This window comes from Opisthocomus hoazin, chromosome 7, assembly GCF_030867145.1.
Source record: "Opisthocomus hoazin isolate bOpiHoa1 chromosome 7, bOpiHoa1.hap1, whole genome shotgun sequence".
Taxonomy (NCBI): domain Eukaryota; kingdom Metazoa; phylum Chordata; class Aves; order Opisthocomiformes; family Opisthocomidae; genus Opisthocomus; species Opisthocomus hoazin.
In genome coordinates, this window is record NC_134420.1 from 72,258,506 (window position 1) to 72,279,488 (window position 20,983).

Genomic DNA, 20,983 nt, shown 5'->3' on the forward strand with positions numbered 1-20,983 from the left:
CAGTAATGATGAGAAAGAAGAAAACACCCAGACTTTTTTCTTCATGAATACAACTTTATGGTTTGTTCCTTCTAGTTTTTTAACTGTTGGTGCACCTCAGAAGAATTACAATTTAAGGAGGCAATTAATGAACAGCTTGGTTGGAGTTAGATTTTTCTACTTCAGCCTACATTTTTCACCTGCACCTCTCTAGATTTTCTCAAATAAATTACAGTAAGGAAAAGGAGTCAATACAGATTTGTACCCCAGCTTTGGAAGGCTTGGTACTCCAGAAGAGCCTGTGTGTGACGTGAAAAGCTGGCGGGGTCTGCCCCAACACTCCGTGTCTCAAAGATGAGCTTGCGTACACGGCTTGGTTACAGCATGAAGTACTGCAATTCTAGGCAGAATAGCTTCAATAAAACAAACAAAAGCCCTGGCAAAATGCATACGCTTGGATATTTTGTTCTGAGTAATCTGAAAGTATGTCCAAAAGTATGTCCAAAAGTATTTCTGGTGCTTTAGGAAGCTGCATGCAGATAGTGATGGTGTAAGAGCTGCAATCTTGGAACTGCACTTTGTTCTCCTCTGTAAAATACCAGCAGTGGTTCCTCAGCTCTGCCTTCCTGAAGGGACACATCTTATTGTGTGTTAGCTCATGGTTACAAAGCAAAACAGTAAAAACCATCTTTTTCTTTGGTGTCAAAAAAGTAAAATGATGGTCTTCAGATTCTGTACCGCAACACAAGTGGCTTAATATAAAAAAAAAAGGTAAGCCATTGGCTTTTCCTTCAGAAACTTCTTTTTCCTGCCTGCCTAGAAAGCCAGATTCCTGCTTGTGATGGGAAAGCACAGTCCAGGGCTTTGGACCCCAGCCATGGATTCCCTGCGTGACTGTGATGTGTTGCTTAGTGCTTCTGTCCTTGTTACGTACAAATAATCGCAAGTTCTTCACAGCTTCACTGAAATAAAAAATGCTGGTGTCTTCCTTTTGCATGAAGTGGGGTTAAGAGCGCTGGCCTGACTTGGTGGGGCTGTGAGGAGACCGCGTCGTATATCTGGTCAACTCACTGGTTCTGGGGGGGGGTTTTGAGTGAAGAGACATAGGTACTTTTCAAATATTTTGGTTGACACATCTCTTAGTTCTTTCATCTGTAAGGAATAAATTCCCCTGCGGCTGACAAAATATGTAATTTGTTAGTATTACTTGAATTTGTAGTCCATAATACTGTTGGGGTTTTTCCTGTGTCGTGGTCTATGCATTCAGCATAAGAATAAAAGAAAATTGTTCATTTATTCTTATAGTGAATAAAGGCTTTTAAAATCCTTCTCTTTTTGTAGTTTAATAATGTTTGAGGGTTTTTTGGTTAGTTTTTTGGTTTGTTTGGGTATTTTTTTCCACTTTCTCCTATTTCATACTTTGACCAGTAAAGCTGCTAGACATCTGCTCAGTTTTAAGTATACTGCCAGTTTTGCTCTTTCATTGTTTGATTTGTGTGACCTGACATTAAAAAATGTATATTATTCCTCAGGAAAGTGAGCTATTTCTAGTAGCCTTTTGAAACAATCTGATGCACATAGCTATAACTTGAAAAGGTTCCTTTCTGTTTCGGTTCTTGCCAGCGGTCTGCTCCCACTGAGTGAAAATTGGGCTCTTCTTTTTTTTTTCTCATGTGGTATTTGTTTGTATCTTTTGTGCTGCGATAGTTGCTAAATAGTACTTCTGTGGTCAGGGTCTGTTTCTAGCTTTTAACTTTTCAAGTTTGGAAGGATCTTGCCAAATATTTTGCAAACAATGACCTGCCAAGAAAATTTCGTAGGAGAATAACCACCCTCTACTTGGAAGCATATAGCTGACTTCTTTTGTTATTTTTTTCCTTAAATAAATGTTGTTAAGATGTGCACTGATCTTTGCTTTGTTGTTATTATCCTTATTGCCGTGTAGGTCTTTGTCCTTCTGTAGTTATTGCTAGGAATGAGAATTAAATGTTTTAGTGGCTGCTGAGATCTGTAAAGCCACTTTGCTGAACAAAACATTACTCTGGTTTTCTGTGCTGGAATAAAAGGAGTTGCCATAACATCATTAATGAGCTTTTAATCCCTCATTGCTTGAGTTAATTGGCCTGGAGTAAGAAAGCGTCTGAAGTCTGTGAGTGAAAGGTAAGTTCCCCTCCTCCCAGTTTTCTCTGCAAGGGATATGCTATCTAAATTTCACCAACTGCCAGTAAAAGTAAATACATTTAAGACTTATCTGCATTATAGCTGTGCTTAGGAGTGCCAGTTGCAGATCTTACTGCGCTGGGTTTCAGATTTTAATGTGGGATTTATTTAAACCCCGGTACTTTTGTGTCTTCTGGGTTCTGCTCCTTCAATAAGGGAAACTGCAAGGGCTGTAAATGTGGAAATCGGGAGCGACAGCTGTGAAGTTTGCCTCCTGCTTTGTACTGGTGCCTGTTCCTCATCCGAAGGACGAAAAGTGGCGGTGTCCAGCTGGAGAGCACCCACAAAATCAATATTTGTACAATCTTCAGCTCTGATATCCGAAGCACTGGCTCACTTGGGAGTGCTGCTTCAGTACAAACCAGCAGACACAAGAAATCCAGAAATATGTATGAAAGTAGCGTGTGAATCTTTATTTTTGGTTTATCTGGAAGAGTAGTAATGGGTTGTAAGAGGCTGTTCTCTGTTAGTGTAACGAATCTGTACAGTCTCTGTTAGGGAAGCGGTTTCTGAAAGCCTCTGTGCCTGTTGCTATAAAGGAGCCTGGTACCGCTCACCAGCTCAGCAATCCAGCTGGGAGATGGCGGGGGGAGCAGTTGCCTCTGCGTGTTTCTGCCTCGTGAAAGAGCAAGAGCCCTGAAAACTAGAAACTGCTGTTAGGTGTCTTTTTTTCCAGCAGCACAGACTAGCTGGGCATCGGCTCCGCACGTGAGCTGCCCTGGCACACCTCGGGTGATGGACGGAGCGGTGTGAGGGCTCTCGACGGGAGCGGCAGTTGGTTCTGGCTGGCACAGCTCTCAGCCCATTCAGTAAAATTTGTGTTAATATTTGACAGAGTCATCCCACTTCTTTTTTTAAGCTGTCCTCTTTTGTTCCTTCTTCTATGTTTTTAAGCCATCCGTAGCACTTCCTGCATGAAGGAGAAATATGTGTTCGGCATCTGTTATGGAGATGCTCTCAGCACTGAGCAGGAGGGCCTTTATTCACTCCAGTACTCTGTTGAGGTTTCCTTAGGATGGGACTAGGGGGAATTTTGCCTTGGGTATGCTTATTTTGTTTTATGTAAAAGAAAAGAGGGGGGCAAAACCCCCTCACAGAACTGCGGTAATTGCACCTGCGTGGGTTTGGTGCATGCACCCATCTGGGAGGTAAGATGCAGGGGAATGCAGGAATAAACCATGTGGGTTGTGTACGAGTTCTGTGTGTCTTCCACAGGGGCTCGTTGGGTTTCCTGCCTGGTCCTGGGGCAGCAACCAGCACGCTCTCTGCTCAGCCTGGAGCTGGAAAGCAGTCGTGGGAGCGACGATTTGTGGCTGGAGCCCAGGCAGAGGAGCTCTGCAGCCGCTCCGTGCCCTGCACAGGCGATTCCCCGGCTTGCGCTCCATCCCGACGCCGAGGTCTGGACCTGCTCGGGGCGAGCGGCAGCCTTTCGCTCCCTGTAGAATCAGAATCACAGCACCTGGCTCTGTGCAGGGTGCTGCTCGGGGCAGCGTTGCGGGAGATCATGGTCAGCAGTGAGCCCGTTGGAGCGGGCCGCTCTGCTTGAGTTAATCTCGATCTGCAGATTTTCAAGGATCTCTTTTCTTGGAACTTTCAGAGAGTTTGATCTCTTCTACAAGAGTGCTTTCCCAGTGTTGTACAGGACTGCAGAAGGTTCCGGTGTCCTTGTGAAGGATAGCAATTCTAGGCTCACACAGTGGGGGTTAACTCTTATTGCTTTTGAGCTGGGTTTTCTGAGAAGCTTTCCAGTTACGTGTTGACTTTTAATGAAGCCCCAGCTCTGCAGCCTGGGTGTAAACTCAGAGATGGTGTTTCCGAAGTGTGGGCCTCTCCTTTCCATCCATGAAGAGCATGTCCAGTGTTGCTGTTCTTTGCTTTAGCTGCCTGCTAGTTTTCCAGCTCTATTTGCAGAGCATTTTTTAAAACTGACAGACTGATTTGTGTAAAACCATAAGGGTAAGCAAAACTGTATAGTTAATTATGATAAACACTAGGAGCACTTATTTGAGCTTCTGCATTAGGACGTGACTCGGATTCTGTTGCAGACCAGCAGGTCGCCGTCCACCGAGATTGAATTCTTCTCTGACACATCAGTTGCTGCTTACTTGAGGGATGAATGGTAAACTGGTCAGATCAGAAACTTAATCCGGTCTGGCAGTTCCTGTCAGATTTCTTAATATTGCCTCTTGGGTACTGATTTTTATGGATGGATGTTTGTGAGTTCACAAAAACCCCAAGCAAGTGATGCAACTCGTGGATTGTTGTGTTGGAGTTAGGGAGGACTTGCTGGCCTTCAGGGCAGGCCTCTGTCGAGGCCGCAGCGTAGCAGGAGACCTCAGACACCAGAGCTGCTCCTGAGGGTTTCTCGTTGTGTGCTGGGAACAGCAGTGAGGAATCGCAGGTCTCGTCTCAAGACATGAGTCCTTCCCTTCCAGAAATGTCTCATCTCAAAAAAAGTGTAGATGTGACACTTGGGGACATGGTTTAGCAGGCATGTTGGTGTTGGGGTGATGGTTGGTCTTGATGATCTTAGAGGTCTTTTCCAACCTTAATGATTCTGTGATTCCATGACTCTTATGATCTCGGTGCATGACCAGTTTGAGCGTAGGATAAAAAAGCTGAAATGGGATCATGTACAGGGACGTGACATATTCGTGGGAGCATTGGTATCATATGGGAGAGGGATACTACGAGAAGTAGTGAACTCCAAATCCTCGTGTAGAAAACCTCATGGCTGAAGGGTCTGGTGGTTCTGCCAAGCTGTGGCAGTTAGTTGCTGGAGTTTTACTGGGCTGCTTGTGGTGTATCTTCAAGGTTCCATCTTCTGCTTCAAGGTCGCTGTGCTCCTGCCTGCTGGTACGTATACGCAGTAGTCTTGGTTTGTTTGGGTCTCTTGTATCGGGTATCTTTTTTATTCCCCTAATAGTGTTTTGGATTCCCCCTAATACCCCCATAGTGTTTCGGATGCTCTTTTTTAATCACAACTGAAGTACCGTGCTTCCTGCGTGTAAGAAGGGAATCTGTTTGCATGGATTTAGAGCAGCCCAGGTGAGAGACATCTCTTTGGGTCGCCTTAGCTGGCTGAGAGCTCTGGGCAGCGGTAGATGTGCGTTCGGAGGCGCAGGTATCCGAATCCAAGGGTCTGTTTGATGGTACTGTGAGATATGGAAAGAACAATGCAGCATAACGGGAATTTCAAAACCGCGTAGAGCAGGTTGAGTTACAAAGTGTAAGAGGTCAGAAACAAGGAAGCAGATGACAAACTCGTATTTCAGTCGCTGGGCAGGAGGTCAGGGTTCCTTTTGAAGGTGTATAAAGTAACTGAGGAGACGCAGGCAGCACTTGAGACAGCAAAAAGTCGTGGTCGTTGATGAGTGAAGCTTGGCAAAGAATGAATAGGATGGGATGCATGGGAGGGTTGCCACGAGAGCTGCAATTAGGATTAGATTAAATGAAGACATGGTTGAACAAAAGGCTCTTCTGGTGAATTGAGCTGGTGATCCAAGGCTGGAGATGAGACAAGTACTGAGGTGAGGAGGGGATTTCACCATGGAAATTGAAAACACAAATTTGGAGGCTGTGAGAGTGATATTGCTGTCTGAATCTTCCCCTTCTCTTCCTCGGTGTTGAAGGAGAAAGCAGCTAAAGAGGAAAGCTTGAGCACATAAACTTGCATTTCCAGTGTCCAAGTGAAATGATCCTCCAACTCCGTCCATCTCGGATGGCTTCGTACTGTGGACCTGCTGGGGTGGAATTGTCTGGCTTGCACTCTTAAAAATAGATAAAACAAAAATGTAGGGTGCATAACTGGTACTGAAACCAGTTTTCTGTGTTATTTCTGGGCACTAGCTGCAGAAAGCGTCCTACCCAAAATGTGTTTTTGCATGTGCGTTGTTTGGGTGTTCGCTGGGAAGCGTCGTACGCAGGGCTTGCCACGGGTGTCACAGGGAGTTCCCCTGTCCCACAACAGCTTTTGGATGCAGTTCTGAGAAGGAAGTTCAGTCTGGGTGGCGAAACCTGATGATTTTTTTGCGTGTAATATCACAAAACTCTCCCAAACCCCCAGTCCTACTACTAGTGCTCCTCTCGTTTTTGAGCTGGGAGAGCACAGCAGGGAAGCATCACCATTTGCTTGCTCTGCTCTTGAAGGCTTTCTGCAGCACCCACTGTTTGAGACAGGACCATGGGTTTAAAGGAGCCTTTTGTCTGCTCTGGTACGGGTGGGTGTGTACTGGAGGGAATCGGCGTTGCCTTGGCTGGGGCTGACGTGTGCTGGGGAAAAAAGTGTGAGGATTATTAAACTAGTGACTGAGGGTGACGGAGCCCTGGCCCAGGCTGCCCAGGGAGGCGGTGGAGTCTCCTTCTCTGGAGATATTCCAGCCCCACCTGGACGCGGTGCTGTGCAGCCTGCTCTGGGTGACCCTGCTTGGGCAGGGGGTTGGACTGGGTGGCCCACAGAGGTCCCTGCCAACCTCGAACATTCTGTGATTCTGTGATCTCCCAAGTCGCCACAACTGTGCAATGGGATATTCAGTCAAAGAGGAGTACTTGTGTATTGTTTTATTTTGAGCACAGACTCTGCGTGATGTTCTGTAGTATTAGTATTTAGCTGCTGAAATATTCTGGAAGAGCTGTGCTTGATGGGGTGCTGTCACTCAGGCTGTAGGACGGCTGAAGAAGAGGTGACCGAAAGACGACCTAGCTCTTCTTTCTCAGTAAATACACTCTGCATATGACATTGAGCAAAATAAATTTGACTCTGTGGCTCACCTCATTCAAATATACCTTTCTTCTGGTCCCGTTCTTTTGTAGGTCAGGTTTTTTTGTTGGAGTTTTGCTATCCTTCTGCCCAAATCCTAATTTTCATTCTGAGTAACGTGGAATGTAATTTTCAATTTTGAGTCTCATTCAATAAAATTAAGATCAATACTAACAGATAGCAAAGGCTCTGTCTTCCTCTTGGGGAAAGTCTTGCAGCAAGCTCCCCGATCTGTCGGGGCAGTCGGGCTCCACTTGCGTCGCGTGGGAACCGGCCCACGTTGCTGGTGGGGACGCAGGCTCCAGCGCAGGAGGGACCTGTGCAAACGCTGAGCTTTAGGCTTTTAGCCTGTGGTGTCAAGATGATTTCTTGAATGAATTGAAGGAATCAAGGCCAACAGAATTAAAGACAATAAGAAATCTAACAGGTTTTATCTTCCATTAGACTGAAATCTTAGAATTCAGAAGAGGTCATCAAAGTTCATGATACATATGTCATCTCTATGTGGTAAATGCATATAAATGGTAACTGATTATGTCATAAATAGCTCATGAGATATTGAACAGCAGTGTAACTCTACTTGTTAATTGGCAGGTCTGGGTTACGTGACGTGCAGGGGAGAACACCTCCCCTGGCCTCTGGTTGTTTTCAGCTAATTTTGAATGAAGGCTTGAAACGCTGAGGATATTTCAGGGGATGGGAAGGAGGCAGCTATTTTGCTGTTGGGTTTTAAAAATGTAAGTAAGATGACTAGGAAAACTACGATTTCTTAGCTTTACTTCAATTTCCCCCCCTCCAGTGAAGAAGTATATCAGTAAGACAAATTGATAGATCATTGTCTTCACATCAGGGAAATTATGGAGAGCTTATATTTTTGTCAAATATCATTTATAGTAGAATTTCAGGTTCGGGTCACAAAACCAGCAGTGCTGATGTAGTGCATTCCTGTCTGGCTTCCTTAATACTTCACAATCCTATTTTAAAAAGTAGAACGATATGAATTGTGGTCACCCATAGGAAATGAGTTGAGAATTTCTTTAACTAACATGTCTCAAAATGATTTGAGGAATCCTTGTCTGACAGTTTTCATACCTAGGTGTGTACCAGGGAGAACTAGTTTCTAGCCCTCGCCTTCTTGCATTTTTAGTGATGAGCAAGATGACAGTAATTCATTGTTGATCAAGTTTTCAGCTGACAGAAAGGTGTGGAAGAGAGAAGTTTAAAACCCAAGAGTGACAGCAGAGAGGGATGTGTGTACCCAAGTCAAGCTGCTGCAATCCAAGATGAAGGAACAAAAGCCATCAGTCGCATTTGCGGGCAGGGGATGTCCCTTGGGAAGTAGTTTGGGTAATTTGCTGAGCGCTGGTGATACGGCTGTCTGGGCTGATGATCTGACACGGTTCCTGTATCTGCGAGCATCCACACGAGGATATGGAGGATCAGGGAATACTCAGCATTTCTGCCTTTGGTGCTGGCACGCTAGGAGTGAAGTAGCGTGTGTGGTCCTGGTGTCATCAACTGGAGAGTGTGTTCGGTTGGGAGATTAAACTGCAGGACTGGAAAACTGGTCTTAGGGCGGGTGGCTCAGATAACTTGATGTGTTTAGTTCATAAATACCAACTTGGTGGAGAGCTTTGCGTTCCAGCAGACAAAGTTCGCTGGTTGAAACCCGCAATACTCCATGTCTGGGCTATAGGTTGTATGCCAAACCATCATGGTAATATTGGATAGCAGCAGGACGCAGTTGGTGAGGCTCTGTGGCCTGTCGCGTCTCAGAGCTGAGAGCAGTGATTGCAGCGGTCTCCTCCGGCCTGAAGCTCCGAGTCCCGGCCAAGCAGTCTGCGTACCAAAGACCTTTGGCAGGCTGCATCCACTCCTTCAGGCTTCAGCGTAACAGTAGCAGTTATTCCTTATATGGAAAAGGGATATCTGTAAGGAATACGATTTTTTTTGTGCTTCAGAAATTAAGTTGGTCTTCTGAAAATCGTGCCGTCTCCTTTATCTGAACAGCTTGGCTGCTTGTGGCTAGAAGCTTGGATAGGGGAGGTTGCTTGGCTTCACCGAGACAGAGCGTGTCCTTGGGCTGTTACGGGAACAGCTGTGGTTTGTAATGGTATTGTTAGGTGTAGCGGTACCAGAGAGGTCCTAATCCTTCATCCATGCTGGGATGCGTGCTCCTTCTGGATGCTGAATGATGGAAATGATTTTGCTGAGGTCTGAAAACACCTCTGGTAGGAAGGTACTTTAGGAAGTGGTAAAGGTTTCTTTTGTGGTTAGCAGATCGCAATCTGTGTTCAGTGATTTGGTCTGTTGGCTTCAGCTGGTTGGTTCTGTTGTGCAGTTGTTCAGGTTCTCTGAGTTCGGTTGAGTCCTTGAGTTTGTGTCCTTGGCATGCATTTTGACACCCATAATTTTGGTTTTTTTCCTGTCTTCCTTTTTGCCGATTGGGAAGCTTGACTAAGTGTTGACAAAACTCAGGGGTTCATCTTTCAAGTTCTTGCTTTACCTGTTGTTCAATTAAGACTTCGTCTTGTCCATATGCAAGAGAAGAGCGTTCTGTTCTGTAGTGGCTTCTTTCAGTTCAGCCTGCAGGGACAGATCTGCTTTGCATCCTCATCTTAAGTACCTGCCCAAATTGCTCTCACCTCACCCAGTTTTCCCTTAATTTTCTATAGTCTACCTCTCAACCAGATTTCAGATGTTCAGAAGACTCCACAAGTTGTTAGACTGAAACAGATTTAGACGCCTGTATTTTTTGGATGATCAGCAAAAGGGGAATACCACAGTGCCTAATTGGATCAGGTTGTGTGTCAAAAATAATACAGTTTAGCTCTGGTGATGGTGCCTGAGCGATTTAGAGCTCATTTTATTAGAGTTAAAAGTGTTAATGAAATCCCCTCTTAAAACTTTCCATATCTGAAGTTCCTGTAGTGTTTTCCTCCGGTGCTGAATTCTCGGTGTGGAGTTTACAGCGTACCCAGAGAGGACAGTTCTGTAAAGACTTGCCTGGAGCCGAGCTCACTACAGCTGCTTCTCGAGGGTCGTGGGGACCGCTTGCCTCTGCCAGGGTCTGCTGGAAGGGGTTCGTTTGCGGCGTGAAGTTGATTTGGGGGTGCTGCGGCTCATCCGTGCGGCATCGCGGTGCTTCTCCCTGCCCCTCGACCTATCGGTTCCGCTTCCCGAGCGCGCCGAGGTTCGGCACCGTGATGTGGGTGGTTGAGCACTGCACGGTCTGTGTTCCAGCACAGAGCTGCTGTGCCACCCCAGCGAGCACCGACAGCAGAAACTTCTCAGTTTCAACAACCCTTAAAAATGGTCTTTGGGAGGCGTGAACTCTCGTTTGCTGGCAGAGCTGGGGTTTTTTAGAGTCTTGAAAGGAACTGCCCATAATGCTTCACAACTCCAACTAGTTTGGTGCTGTGCTAATACCAAAACCAGGTAATCCTCACCCAGGTTGCTCTCAGCTAATTGCGTTGTGCCATATTTCTAACACATGACATCATAGCGTATCCTTTTACAGTTTGTAAGACTGTGTGAGATACCTTTGCAGTATAACTAAATATGTCTTAACTCTCTTATTTCAGGCTAGAAATCTTCATACGGGAGAACTGGCTGCTGTAAAAATAATCAAGTTAGAGCCTGGTAAGTTTTGCATTCTTTTCTGTATTTTTTAACCGCATTTTCGTTTTTTCCGTGTGTTTATTTTCACACGGCTGTGAAGCTGCAGACAAAAGAAGCGTTTGGGTTTTTTGTCGTTTCGGTGGTTAGATGACAGGAAGCGCTGCAGGACGTACCATTACTTTTGGCTGTGTCCTGCTTACTCTTTCCTTGTTTGTTCTCATCTGCCTTACCGATAGCTGCATAAAAAGATGTTGGAGTTACGGCGTGTTGTTAGTACAAGGAGAAGATTAAGGACAGATGGTAAATGGTGAGCTCTGAGGCAGTAGGGAGTTGGTAGTGTGTGTGAATTGAAAGAGGGAAGGGGCAGGCAATGATGCTAATGCCCACCAAAGGTGCACTGGGAAAAACAGAGCCCTGTGCTCTTTAACGTGTCGTTTTTCTAACCTGTGCTGAGGGAGGAGGATGGCTCCTACTGTCATTTCCCCATGCCTTTTCTGCCGCTCCTCCTACAAACAGGAGATGCAGGAGAAGCTCACTTTCTGCCCAAGAGACTTGCTGAGCTGCAGCCAAATCTGAGTCCTGCATAGAGACTTGAAATCAGAAATTGTGTCCTGAGTGGAATCGAGGAGAGGAGCTTTGTGTCTCCTCAGTCTTAACTCAGTCCCACCTGAGGATCTTGTATTTGTTCGAAGAAGTAGTCTCTCATTACGTGGTTGGTGGCGTAGCTTTCAGATCCCTCCTTAGCACAGTCCTCTTCGGTGTTGCTTTGCCATCTTAGACCCTCTGTGGTTGTGGTTTGCCTGAGCTGCTGTGCCGTGCCTGTGCAGGGTCCTGGCTCGCTGGGGCAGGGGCTGCGGGAGGCGTGTGTGCTTGCGCAGCGCTTGTGGGCTGACACCCATAGCCTATGAAGCAATTAAGGGATAATTATGAAAGCAGTAGGATTTATCAAGACACAATGAGGTAGCTTCCATGACTGGAGTGCTGCAGGGAACAAATACAGACTCCTTAGGCAGGAAAAACGGAGGAAAACCTGGAAGGACACATGGCGTAGGAGGGGCTGGCAGAACTGAGTGGTTCTTAGCCTGGGGACAAGAAGGCTGAAGAGGGATCTAAGCCCTGTCCTCCATCCTCCGCGGTGAGCTGGCAGAGGAGCTGGAGCCAGCCTCTCATCAGGAGTGACGTCGAGGGGGTGAGAGCCAGCCAGCACAGGGAGAGTCCAGCTGGGCGTGGGGAAAATTCTTCTCAAGGAGGGTGTTTGCTCTGGGGCAGTGCCCACGGAGGTGGTGGGATCTCCATCCTTGAAGATTTTCTGAAGTTGACTGGGCAAGGCCTTGAGCAACGTGACCTGACTCTACAGTTAGCCCTGCTCGGAGCAGAAGGCTGGACCAGAGACCTCTGGAGCTCCGTGCCAGCATGTCCTCTGTGCTTGGAGGTTTTGATGCCCAGCACTGAAATGTCTCTAGTCCCTGAACACGAGCGCCTGTTCGTGACTGTATGTGTTAAACGACCGTGATTTCGATGGGGAGCTTGCCGTGTCAGAACACTGAATCATAGAATCATAGGTTGGGAAAGATCTCTAAGATCATCAAGTCCAACCATCAGCCCAACACCACCACGCCTGCTAAACCGTGTCTCAAAGTGCCACATCTACACGGTTTTTGAACAGCTCCAGGGACGGTGACTCAGCCACCTCCCTGGGCAGCCTGTTCCAACGTCTGACTCGCTATAGCAAGCGAGGTGAATGTGCTATCTTCCTCTTTCTTGCTTAGGAAAATATATTGTCTTATTTGCTTCTCGTTGCTTGGTTTTCTTCAGTTGCTTGGGTGGAGAGATGTCGCGGGTTGTTAAACACAAAGGGTTTGCCGATGTCTGTAGGTCCCTGACAAGTGGAGAGGCTGCCCGCTCTCCTCCCGGGCTCTCCACATGAGCACCCCTCAGGAGCTGAGCCCTGGGAGATGGCTCTGACCGTCCTGCTGTTGCGTTTTGTAGTTCCTCCAGATTTCTACTAAATCTGGGCTAGCAGAACTTTTCAAATCCTGCGGCGCTTACCCAAGACATCTGACCAGCTCCTCTCCCGTTGAGGGCTCTATGACCAGTGGTATATATAGTGATCGGAGAGTCAGTCTTAGAAACTAAATTTTTAAAAAATTTTTATTTTAACCATATGAATAAAGAGTCAGAAAAGACTGTTTTTAACTAGCAGTAAGTATGTTCATTTTTCATAAAAGTTCAGTATTGTGCAACCGACTTTTAGGCCAGCTAAATTTTTCTGAAATGTCTGTTACCCTTGAATAATAATTTTCAAACCTTTGACAGGAGGATCAGTACTTAATACGTGTGCCTCGCCCCGTATTTCTGGGTTGTGAAATCCCAGACCAATGAGGGAAGAGTGATAATGTCTTCACGGATGGAGGCTTTTTGTCATCCAAAAATTCTTTAATATTTTGTTAAGATAACAATATTTCGTGGAACGTCTCAATTTTTTTTCGCTATTTCAGCCATTTTGAAATGGTCAAGCAGCTGTGCATGAATTTGGGTTACCTCATCAAAGTAATTTTTAACCAAAATAAAAATGGAGTGTGGGGGAAAAGGGCTGGGAACATTTCTAAAATGGAGTGCTTTGGTGGCTTCACCCCACCTCTTGTTTTCTTCCTCTTGAGTGAGATTATCAGGGAGTCTGAAATGTCTGAAGTTAGAAACAGGGAGAGGAAGGCAGCGGGAGTCTTCATCCGTCACGTGGTTAGAGAATACAGGGCAAGAGGAGTTCAGACCCATCTTTGTCTTATTTGCAGTGAAGACCAGCAGTTGTGTCTCCCTCCTCGTGGGATGTTGGCTTCCCCACTGACCTGCAAGGCATTCCAAGGTGGTTTTAAGGATTTCTGCTGAAACTTTCCATATACCTTGTCAGGGTGATGGCTAGCCTCTTTTGTAAAGTGACCACAGAAAAATTAATTTGGGGTTTCCCACATTCGAGAAACGTATGTGATCCTCTGCACCGCTTGATGTAAGATTTCCCATGAGCCTAGCTGTTCATTCCAAGTGATTTTTTAATTATTTTTTTAAACAGTTACAAGTTCCTGAAATCTGAACATTTTTTTTAGTTGGAAAAATTTGAAAAATTCCAGTGAATAAATGAAAAGAAAGGCTCAGCTTGATTCTTCAGCTTTACTTTTCCTTCTTTCCTGAAGTTTCCACTGAAGTGTACCAGTGCAGGTAATCAAGCAAAGAGCAGAGAGGCCGTGTTGGTGGTACCACTGCTTCCGTTACAGCTCTCATCTTCTAGAGTCAGTGAGGTCTGCTGCAGGTCCAGCTTCACGTCTAGAGTCAGCGAGGTCTGCTGCAGGTCCAGCTTCATGTCTAGAGTCAGCGAGGTCTGCTGCAGGTCCAGCTTCCATCTAGAGTCAGCGAGGTCTGCTGCAAGTCCAGTTTCCATCTAGAGTCAGCGAGGTCTGCTGCAAGTCCAGCTTCATGTCTAGAGTCAGCGAGGTCTGCTGCAGGTCCAGCTTCATGCACGCACGAACACAGTTCAGATGTCAGTGACTCGGTCTCTTTTACACAGAAGTCCTGAATTTCTGCACCTGCCTACTCAGGCCAGAATTAATGATCATATGACCTAGAGAGTGGTGATCAGTGGGCGAAACCTCAGGCATGGCCTTAACTCGCACCAGCATGACCTCTGCAAGCCATTTCGACTCCTTCAGTGGTCCTTTCAATCCTCAGCTGTTTGATCTCGTTAGGTGGTAACCTCTTGGGAGCAGAACTGCCTCCTGCCCTGGGGTGGTTTGGTTTCCCTCTTGTTTGGGGATTGCTTTTATGAACTGAAAGGCAGTACACAGCAATGGAGCGGGACAGTTCTCTTGGCCCTGCTTGCCTCACCCCGTCCCCGCGTTACTGCGTCCCTGGTACCATGGTGTGTATTTAGGGGAGAGCAGAGGAGGGGATGGAGCTGGTGGGGGGTTTGGAGGCAGCGGCTGCAGCGAGCGGATGGCAGGCTCCGAGCAATGAGGAAATGTGGTTTTCTGTGCAAGATCTGTGAAACTTCTCATTGTATTAGGTTGTGTTTACATAGGTGCAAAAAGCATCTGTACAAATTTGTGTGAAAGAAAAATACATGAAAGTGTTAAATACAAAGGTCCCAGCTATGACAGAGATTTTTCTGAGCCATAAATCTCTGGAGGTGGGGAGGGTGTTTGGGGGAATCATCCCTGTGTGGTCTGGTTTTAAATACTCCCTTGGCATCCTCTGTCGGAGACGGGATGCAGGAGTGAAGGATCCCGTACCTGACTCTGTGCAGGGTTAATTTTTAATGCTGGTTGGTTCTGTGATCCACTTCACTGTGCGGCCAAAGAGATGTTATTGAAGGTTGAAGGTAGAAGAAGCGTTGGGGAGGCTCAGGGGAGAAGCTACAACCATTGCCTTTGGGTGGCTGTGACTACTAACCTTTCCTCAGCAAACTAGGGCTGGTTTCATGTTCGTTATTGCAGCGAAAAGGCTAATCAGGCAATGTTAAATGTGGTGGAAACCACAGCAGGGAAGTCTCAGCCCCTGCTCGGCAGCATGTGAAATGCTGTGGCCGGTGTTCGGGGCAGTGGTGCCGGGGAGAGCAAACCACTGCTGGGTTTATCTCCCAGCGGGTCTGCGATGGGGCAGAGCCACGCTTTAGTGGCAGAAACAGGAGGTTATTAACCTGCTGCTGACGTAGGGAGAGGCTTCCACGAGCGTTCGTGTCGCTGCACCTGGTCCAAAGGAAGTAGGGCTGGTTTTATCGTGAATTTGAAGAACTGCTTTGAAAACTGAACTGAAGCAGAGGCCGAATCCTCTGCCGTTAGAGCTGGGGGAAGAGCGAGAGCCGTCGGATGCCGAGCAGCCCCTGCCTTTGCCCGGTGCTGCTCAAGCGCTGCGGTGAACAGGGCACGACTGGCCCAAAGCCACCGCTCCCAAGAACCCTGTTTTAATTAGCGCTGATGACCATGTCTTCTTACATGTTTCATCATGTTGTCGGTCTGACTTGCCACGGGGAAGTGATTTCTTCTAGTATGGACTTTGTTTGTTTTGTTGGTTTTTGTTGTGTTTTTTTTTTTAATACATCTTCCTTTCAACATTGCCAGCCTGATCTCCATCCACAGCATGTACACCCACAGCCCCTTGGCAGAGATCTTGTCGGGGGTTCGTTTTGTTTTTGAGGAGGGTTCACAGCATTTGTTTACTTATTTATTTCTCTTTAGTTCTCTGGGACGTCTGCTGCCTCTGCGGCGTAGCTGGGCTGTGCAGCAGCTTACTGTCTTCGCAGGGAGACACGGCTGTTCAAAATCTTCCAGATTAAAAAAAAAAAAAATTTAGCTATCCATGTGAGATTTTATATTCAGTGTTCTGACTCATTTTAAGACTTTGGAATAGCTTTTTTGGACTGTGCTTGCAGAGCCCCATCAATTCCTGGACCAGACCGGTGTCAGAAGCTGTTGCAGGGAGTGCACTCCCAGCCCCTCCAAGCCCCAGCACGAGCTCCTGTCACACCGTAGGGCACAACTAGAAAAAGACCAGTAATAAATTTCATACGTTAGTCACCAGAGAAACAGGCTTGTGATTTATGTACACCGTTCTTCTGGAGAAGAGGAGGAGGTGGCTCAGAGATGGGAATTAATTAGCAGATGGAAAAATAAGAGCTTCAGACTCCACACTTGATTAATACATAGACGGGGGAGCAGAAGACAAAAGGCTCTGAAGCAGAAAGTGTCCCAGAGGAGGTGAGGAATGCATTGAATTAAAGCTGCAAGAAGCTGCACGCAGTGAGATGGCAGTGTTTTGGGAGACCTAGCGAAACTGCTGACACGGCAGGCGGGGGTGAGCTGTGGTTTGTTCGTGCTACTCCCTCGTCTACTGCAGGTAGCGAGCGAGTTGGTAGGCAAAGAGACTCCAGCTTGCACCTGAGACCCCACCGTGAGCACAGATGTTGTGTCATCTGCTGTTACCTTCCTTTGTGTGTTCTCCAGACAAAGGAAATAAACTCTTTACTTAGAAGGTTACTGTCATTAATTTATTTGCATTTTTGGGCAGTACGCTAGATTGGCTACCACAGTTACTGAAGCTGTGCTGCTAAAAGCAAAATAGACAGTGTTTTTCACTTTTTTTTGGCATAGACTTTGGAGAGCATTAGGCAAAAGTATTATGGCACGCTTATGACATTTCCCAGCATTCACTGAGTACAAATGCTTCAAATAATTTGGGAGCCAATTCTATTTCAGAAACTAATCCAACTGTACTCAGCAGCGTAGAAGCCAAAACCATCCAAAACGCTAAAGCCACTTCCTTCTATGGGTTTAGCAGATGAATCGAGAGGGAGTCAATACAAAGAGGGAACTATTTGCCAGTGTAGTTTTCTGCCACCGAACTTTCTCCCTGGGAAGATGTAATAAACAAAGTATTTTAAAATATGCAAATGTCCATTTCAAATACTACTGTATGGTAAATAGTGCCCTCGGAGATCTTTGACACTCAGAGGGCTGGTGGTAATCTGTTGTGCTTTGGACCTTTTGTGAGGTTGCAGAAGAATCTCCTTGCTGGTTTTAGTTTGTGTTTACCACCCAAGGTACCTGTAAAGGCCAGAAGTAACCAGTTACCTGTTTTAGGTTGGATCTTAAACTGGCGTTGGAACTGTTCAAGGGGTTTTGTACAAGGGGGAATACTCACCCAAAGCTGCATGGTCCTGTTCTCAGTGCTTTGAAAGCCAGGTCTGGTTCATTACGTTGGTTCTGTATCTGTGGTTGAGATGCAGAGGTTCATATAGCACATGGGAATACAGCCATGGGGCTGAGCCAGGCTGCGACGGGGGTCTGGCCCCTCCGGACCACGGCTGCAGCACGGCAGAGGGGCATTTGGGGACTGAAGAAGGGTATTTTGGCAATGCAGCCTTATTCTCTGTGCAGTAAATTCCCTACGGATGCTGTGAGCTGTGGAGAAGAACAAGCCTGAGGCTTATTTAAACTAAGCCTGCAGGGGCTGAACCATTGTTGGAAGCGCCTGGGGTTGAAGAAATATGAAAACAGCTTCTCGGTACCGCTCACATCTTCACTGCTTGGTGCTGCGTAACCTGGTTGGGCTTGGGATCGTGTCCCTTGTGCCTGACAGTTTAAATAGGCACGGGCTTGTGCGCTGAGCAGCGGCGGGTCAGGCGCTGGCAGAAGCCATCGCTTCTGATCCCTGTGCTCCTTCGCCGGCTGTCACCTCCTGTGGCATCGCGCTGGGGACCCCGGGGGACACCGTTTTCTTGGGAGAGGTGGCTGTGCAGCTCGTTGCACCTCCACTGCATCTGTCTGGGAGTTACCCGGGGCCGAACGCCTGCCTTTCCAAGTGTGCCAGAGCCGTCAAAGCCTGGACGTCGCCTGCTTGTGCCGTGCCACGTCCCGAGTGGTACTGCCACAGGCTGCTCAGCCTGCCCTTGGAGCCTGCACAAAGCAAAACAGAGGCAGCCTGGTCTTCTAGTGTAGAGTGCCCAGCATTTTAATTACATTTAACTTCCACAAATCTGGTCTGATTTTACTTTGCATACTTACAATGCGTTTATAATCTGCTATTCTTCTTTCAGAAATGCATGTATCCAGAGTGGGTGAGCTCACGTTTCCATGTATCACAGAATCACAGCATGGTCGGGGTCGGAAGGGACCTCTGTGGGTCACCCAGACCAACCCCCTGCCCAAGCAGGGTCACCCAGAGCAGGCTGCACAGCACCGCGTCCAGGCGGGGCTGGAATATCTCCAGAGAAGGAGACTCCACAGCCTCCCTGGGCAGCCTGGGCCAGGGCTCCGTCACCCTCAGAGGGAAGAAGTTCTTCCTCTGCTTCAGCTGGAGCTTCCTCTGCTTCAGTTTGTGCCCGTTGCCCCTTGTCCTGTCGCTGGGCACCACTGGAAAGAGTCTGGCCCCATCCTCCTGACACCCACCCTGCAGATATTTGTAGGCATTTCTAAGGTCCCCTCGCAGCCTTCTCTTCTCCAGGCTGAACAAGCCCAGGTCCCTCAGCCTCTCCTCGTAGGAGAGATGCTCCAGTCCCCTCCTCATCCTCGTAGCCCTCCGCTGGACTCTCTCCAGGAGCTCATGTAGTCTGAGCTTTCACTTACAACACAGAGTTTCTCAGATGAAGAAGGCCAGCAGAAGGGGTTGTGGTGGGACAAGGGGGGATTATGAGTAGGAAAGAAGCTGAAAGCTCACCCATTTTAGCTGGAAGGGCATGCAGAGTGTGACACTTGGGATGAAGGCAGGTTGTGAAGGGGTGAATGAGGAGGAGACGTCATTTGACCAAATACACGAAGAAAAGTAGCAATAGCGAGGTGGCAGTGGTGGGAAGGGAGAGGTGGAATGATGGAAGGCTGAGATGTGTGGCAGTAAATAGGTAAGAGGAGAGAGGTAAAGAGCTGGAAGTGTTAAGGAATAGGAGTATACATTATATTATATTATTATATATTATTATAGCCATGTTGGCATAGCTGCTCATAAATAGGATCCAAGCAAAGCAGAAGAGAACATACACAGGGAGGTTGTTTCTGCCGTTAGACCGGTCACTCCAAGCCCTCGTGTGCTGCTTCCTGCCGAGCTCGTGCCGCTGCGGCAGCGCGTCGCCATCAGTAATGTATCAGTGGAGAGATAGTCGGGACCATCAGTGGTGAGCAGCTGGCAGCAAGATGCCTGGCAGTCAGATTTCCTGGTGGAAATATCATTGTTTCCAAAGAGCTGTTTCCTGCTTGGAGTCGAGTCTCTGAGCTGCAAGTTTTGGGGGATTTAAATTCTTTCTGTCAGACTGCAGGTTTCCTTGAACCCTGAGAAAAGAGGTATGGGTAAAACAGCTCGGGTGCTGGAGTGCGGTTTAAATTACTCCCCTGCTTAAAGATGTGAAACTTTAAAAGGATTATTCTCAGTTTTTTTCAGAATGGTTGGTAAGGAGCAATGCAGGTCTGCAGGGCACTGAAGGCAGCAGCGGTTTTGTGTGGGTCAGAGCTCCGGGGTAGGATGCTACAGTAAGGCCTTGCCTCCTGCCAGCCGTATTGTGTGTCAAGCTGTCTGAACGGGCACTGGAAAATATCATGGTAATTAAAGTTAATGAGGGGTGATAGGGAAAGTCCTGCAGCAAAACTCCAGTCTTAGCAAAAGCCTGCGGATTGGGAAAGCTGTCGCTTTCGTCGGCAGAGCCCGAACCCTCGCGAGGTTCCGGAAGGTGGAGTTTGGCTGTGCAGTTTGTGTGCTGAGGCGAACGATTGCTGCGCAGTTGTCGTTCCCGTGGGGTTTCTCTCCTCGTTCCGGAGCTCAGGTTGTTGGTGTAGCAGGCGTTTGAGGAGCGGTCCCAGCAGAGGCAGTGGTTGCTTCTGCTAGCTCGGGGGGCAGGCGTCTCTGGGGCAAGTTGTACGAATACAGCGGGAGCGTTTGGGCTCTTCAGCGATGCTGTGACCCTGCTCTGTGCCCCTTACAGCAGCATCCACCCGCTCCTCTCGCTAAACGGCGTCTTGCCTCTAAATCACAAATGTTAATTATAGTGTTAAAAATCCCAAGTCTGCAAAGCATTCACCCTCGAGGTCCCCAGAGGCTCGGAGGGTCGACTTTGGGGCACACGTCACACCATGTCCGTCTCGGGTGCTGGGGCCTGTGAGGACTGCACGTTGTTGTCACCAGCTCAGGGTTGGGGTGCTGGCAGGCTGGCACCTTGAAGATCTGGCCTCTTACTAAGTGCTGCTGTCCCACCCTTCGGTGACACCGTGCATGTCTCCGAATGCCGTCAGTTCCCTCCTCCCAGCTGTGTGCGAGCCCTGGACGCTGCCTGCCCGTCCCTCCCTCTGGTCCCGCACAGCATCAGCCCTGTGATGCAGCACTGAAGAAATGCAGAGCAAACCAATGTAAAACAGTAATGTGAATTTCTCCCTTGAGGAGCCTTTTGGACAGTAAAGGGGTTCACAGCTGACCCAGGAGGAGTTGTGGCAGTGTCCCTGGGTCTTTTTGCAGGATGGGACCACTCAAAGCAGTCAATGGAGCACGTGAAAATATGACCAGGAATAAACTTGCTTAAAAACTGTCAGGGTCAGGCGTGCTCAGAAGACCAAATGGTGCTGCGTGATGGGCACTAGAGCCATCAGAGCCTTCCCGTGCTGCAGAGTTGGGTGTGCAGATCCAGCTCTACATCTAGGACAAGTTGGCAGGACATCTGTACATGCCAGTTCCACGTAGGTGAGAAGTAGCGTCTGCAAATAAGATAATTCACGAGTGTTAATGAACCATCAGTTTTCTCGATGGTCTCCTGTTTAAATATGGATTTATCACGAATTTACCAGGCCTTCCCTTGCTTAGCTTCTGATCCGGTGGCGTCACACGATGGTATGGCTGCAAGTTTCCGCGGTCTCCTCCCTGCCAGCTGTGCTGGAGAACAAG

The 20,983-nt window shown here is 47.6% G+C and overlaps 1 protein-coding gene across 2 annotated transcripts in view; it reads left to right on the top strand.

Moving 5' to 3' along the window:
* The window catches only part of MAP4K5 (mitogen-activated protein kinase kinase kinase kinase 5), a 74,881-nt gene that overhangs the window by 11,874 nt on the left and 42,024 nt on the right, over nt 1–20,983 (top strand). For both annotated transcript variants that reach the window (XM_075427245.1, XM_075427246.1), the window contains one exon: nt 10,543–10,600. In XM_075427245.1, the coding sequence (XP_075283360.1) occupies nt 10,543–10,600 (58 nt within the window). The remainder of the gene's footprint in view (nt 1–10,542; nt 10,601–20,983) is intronic.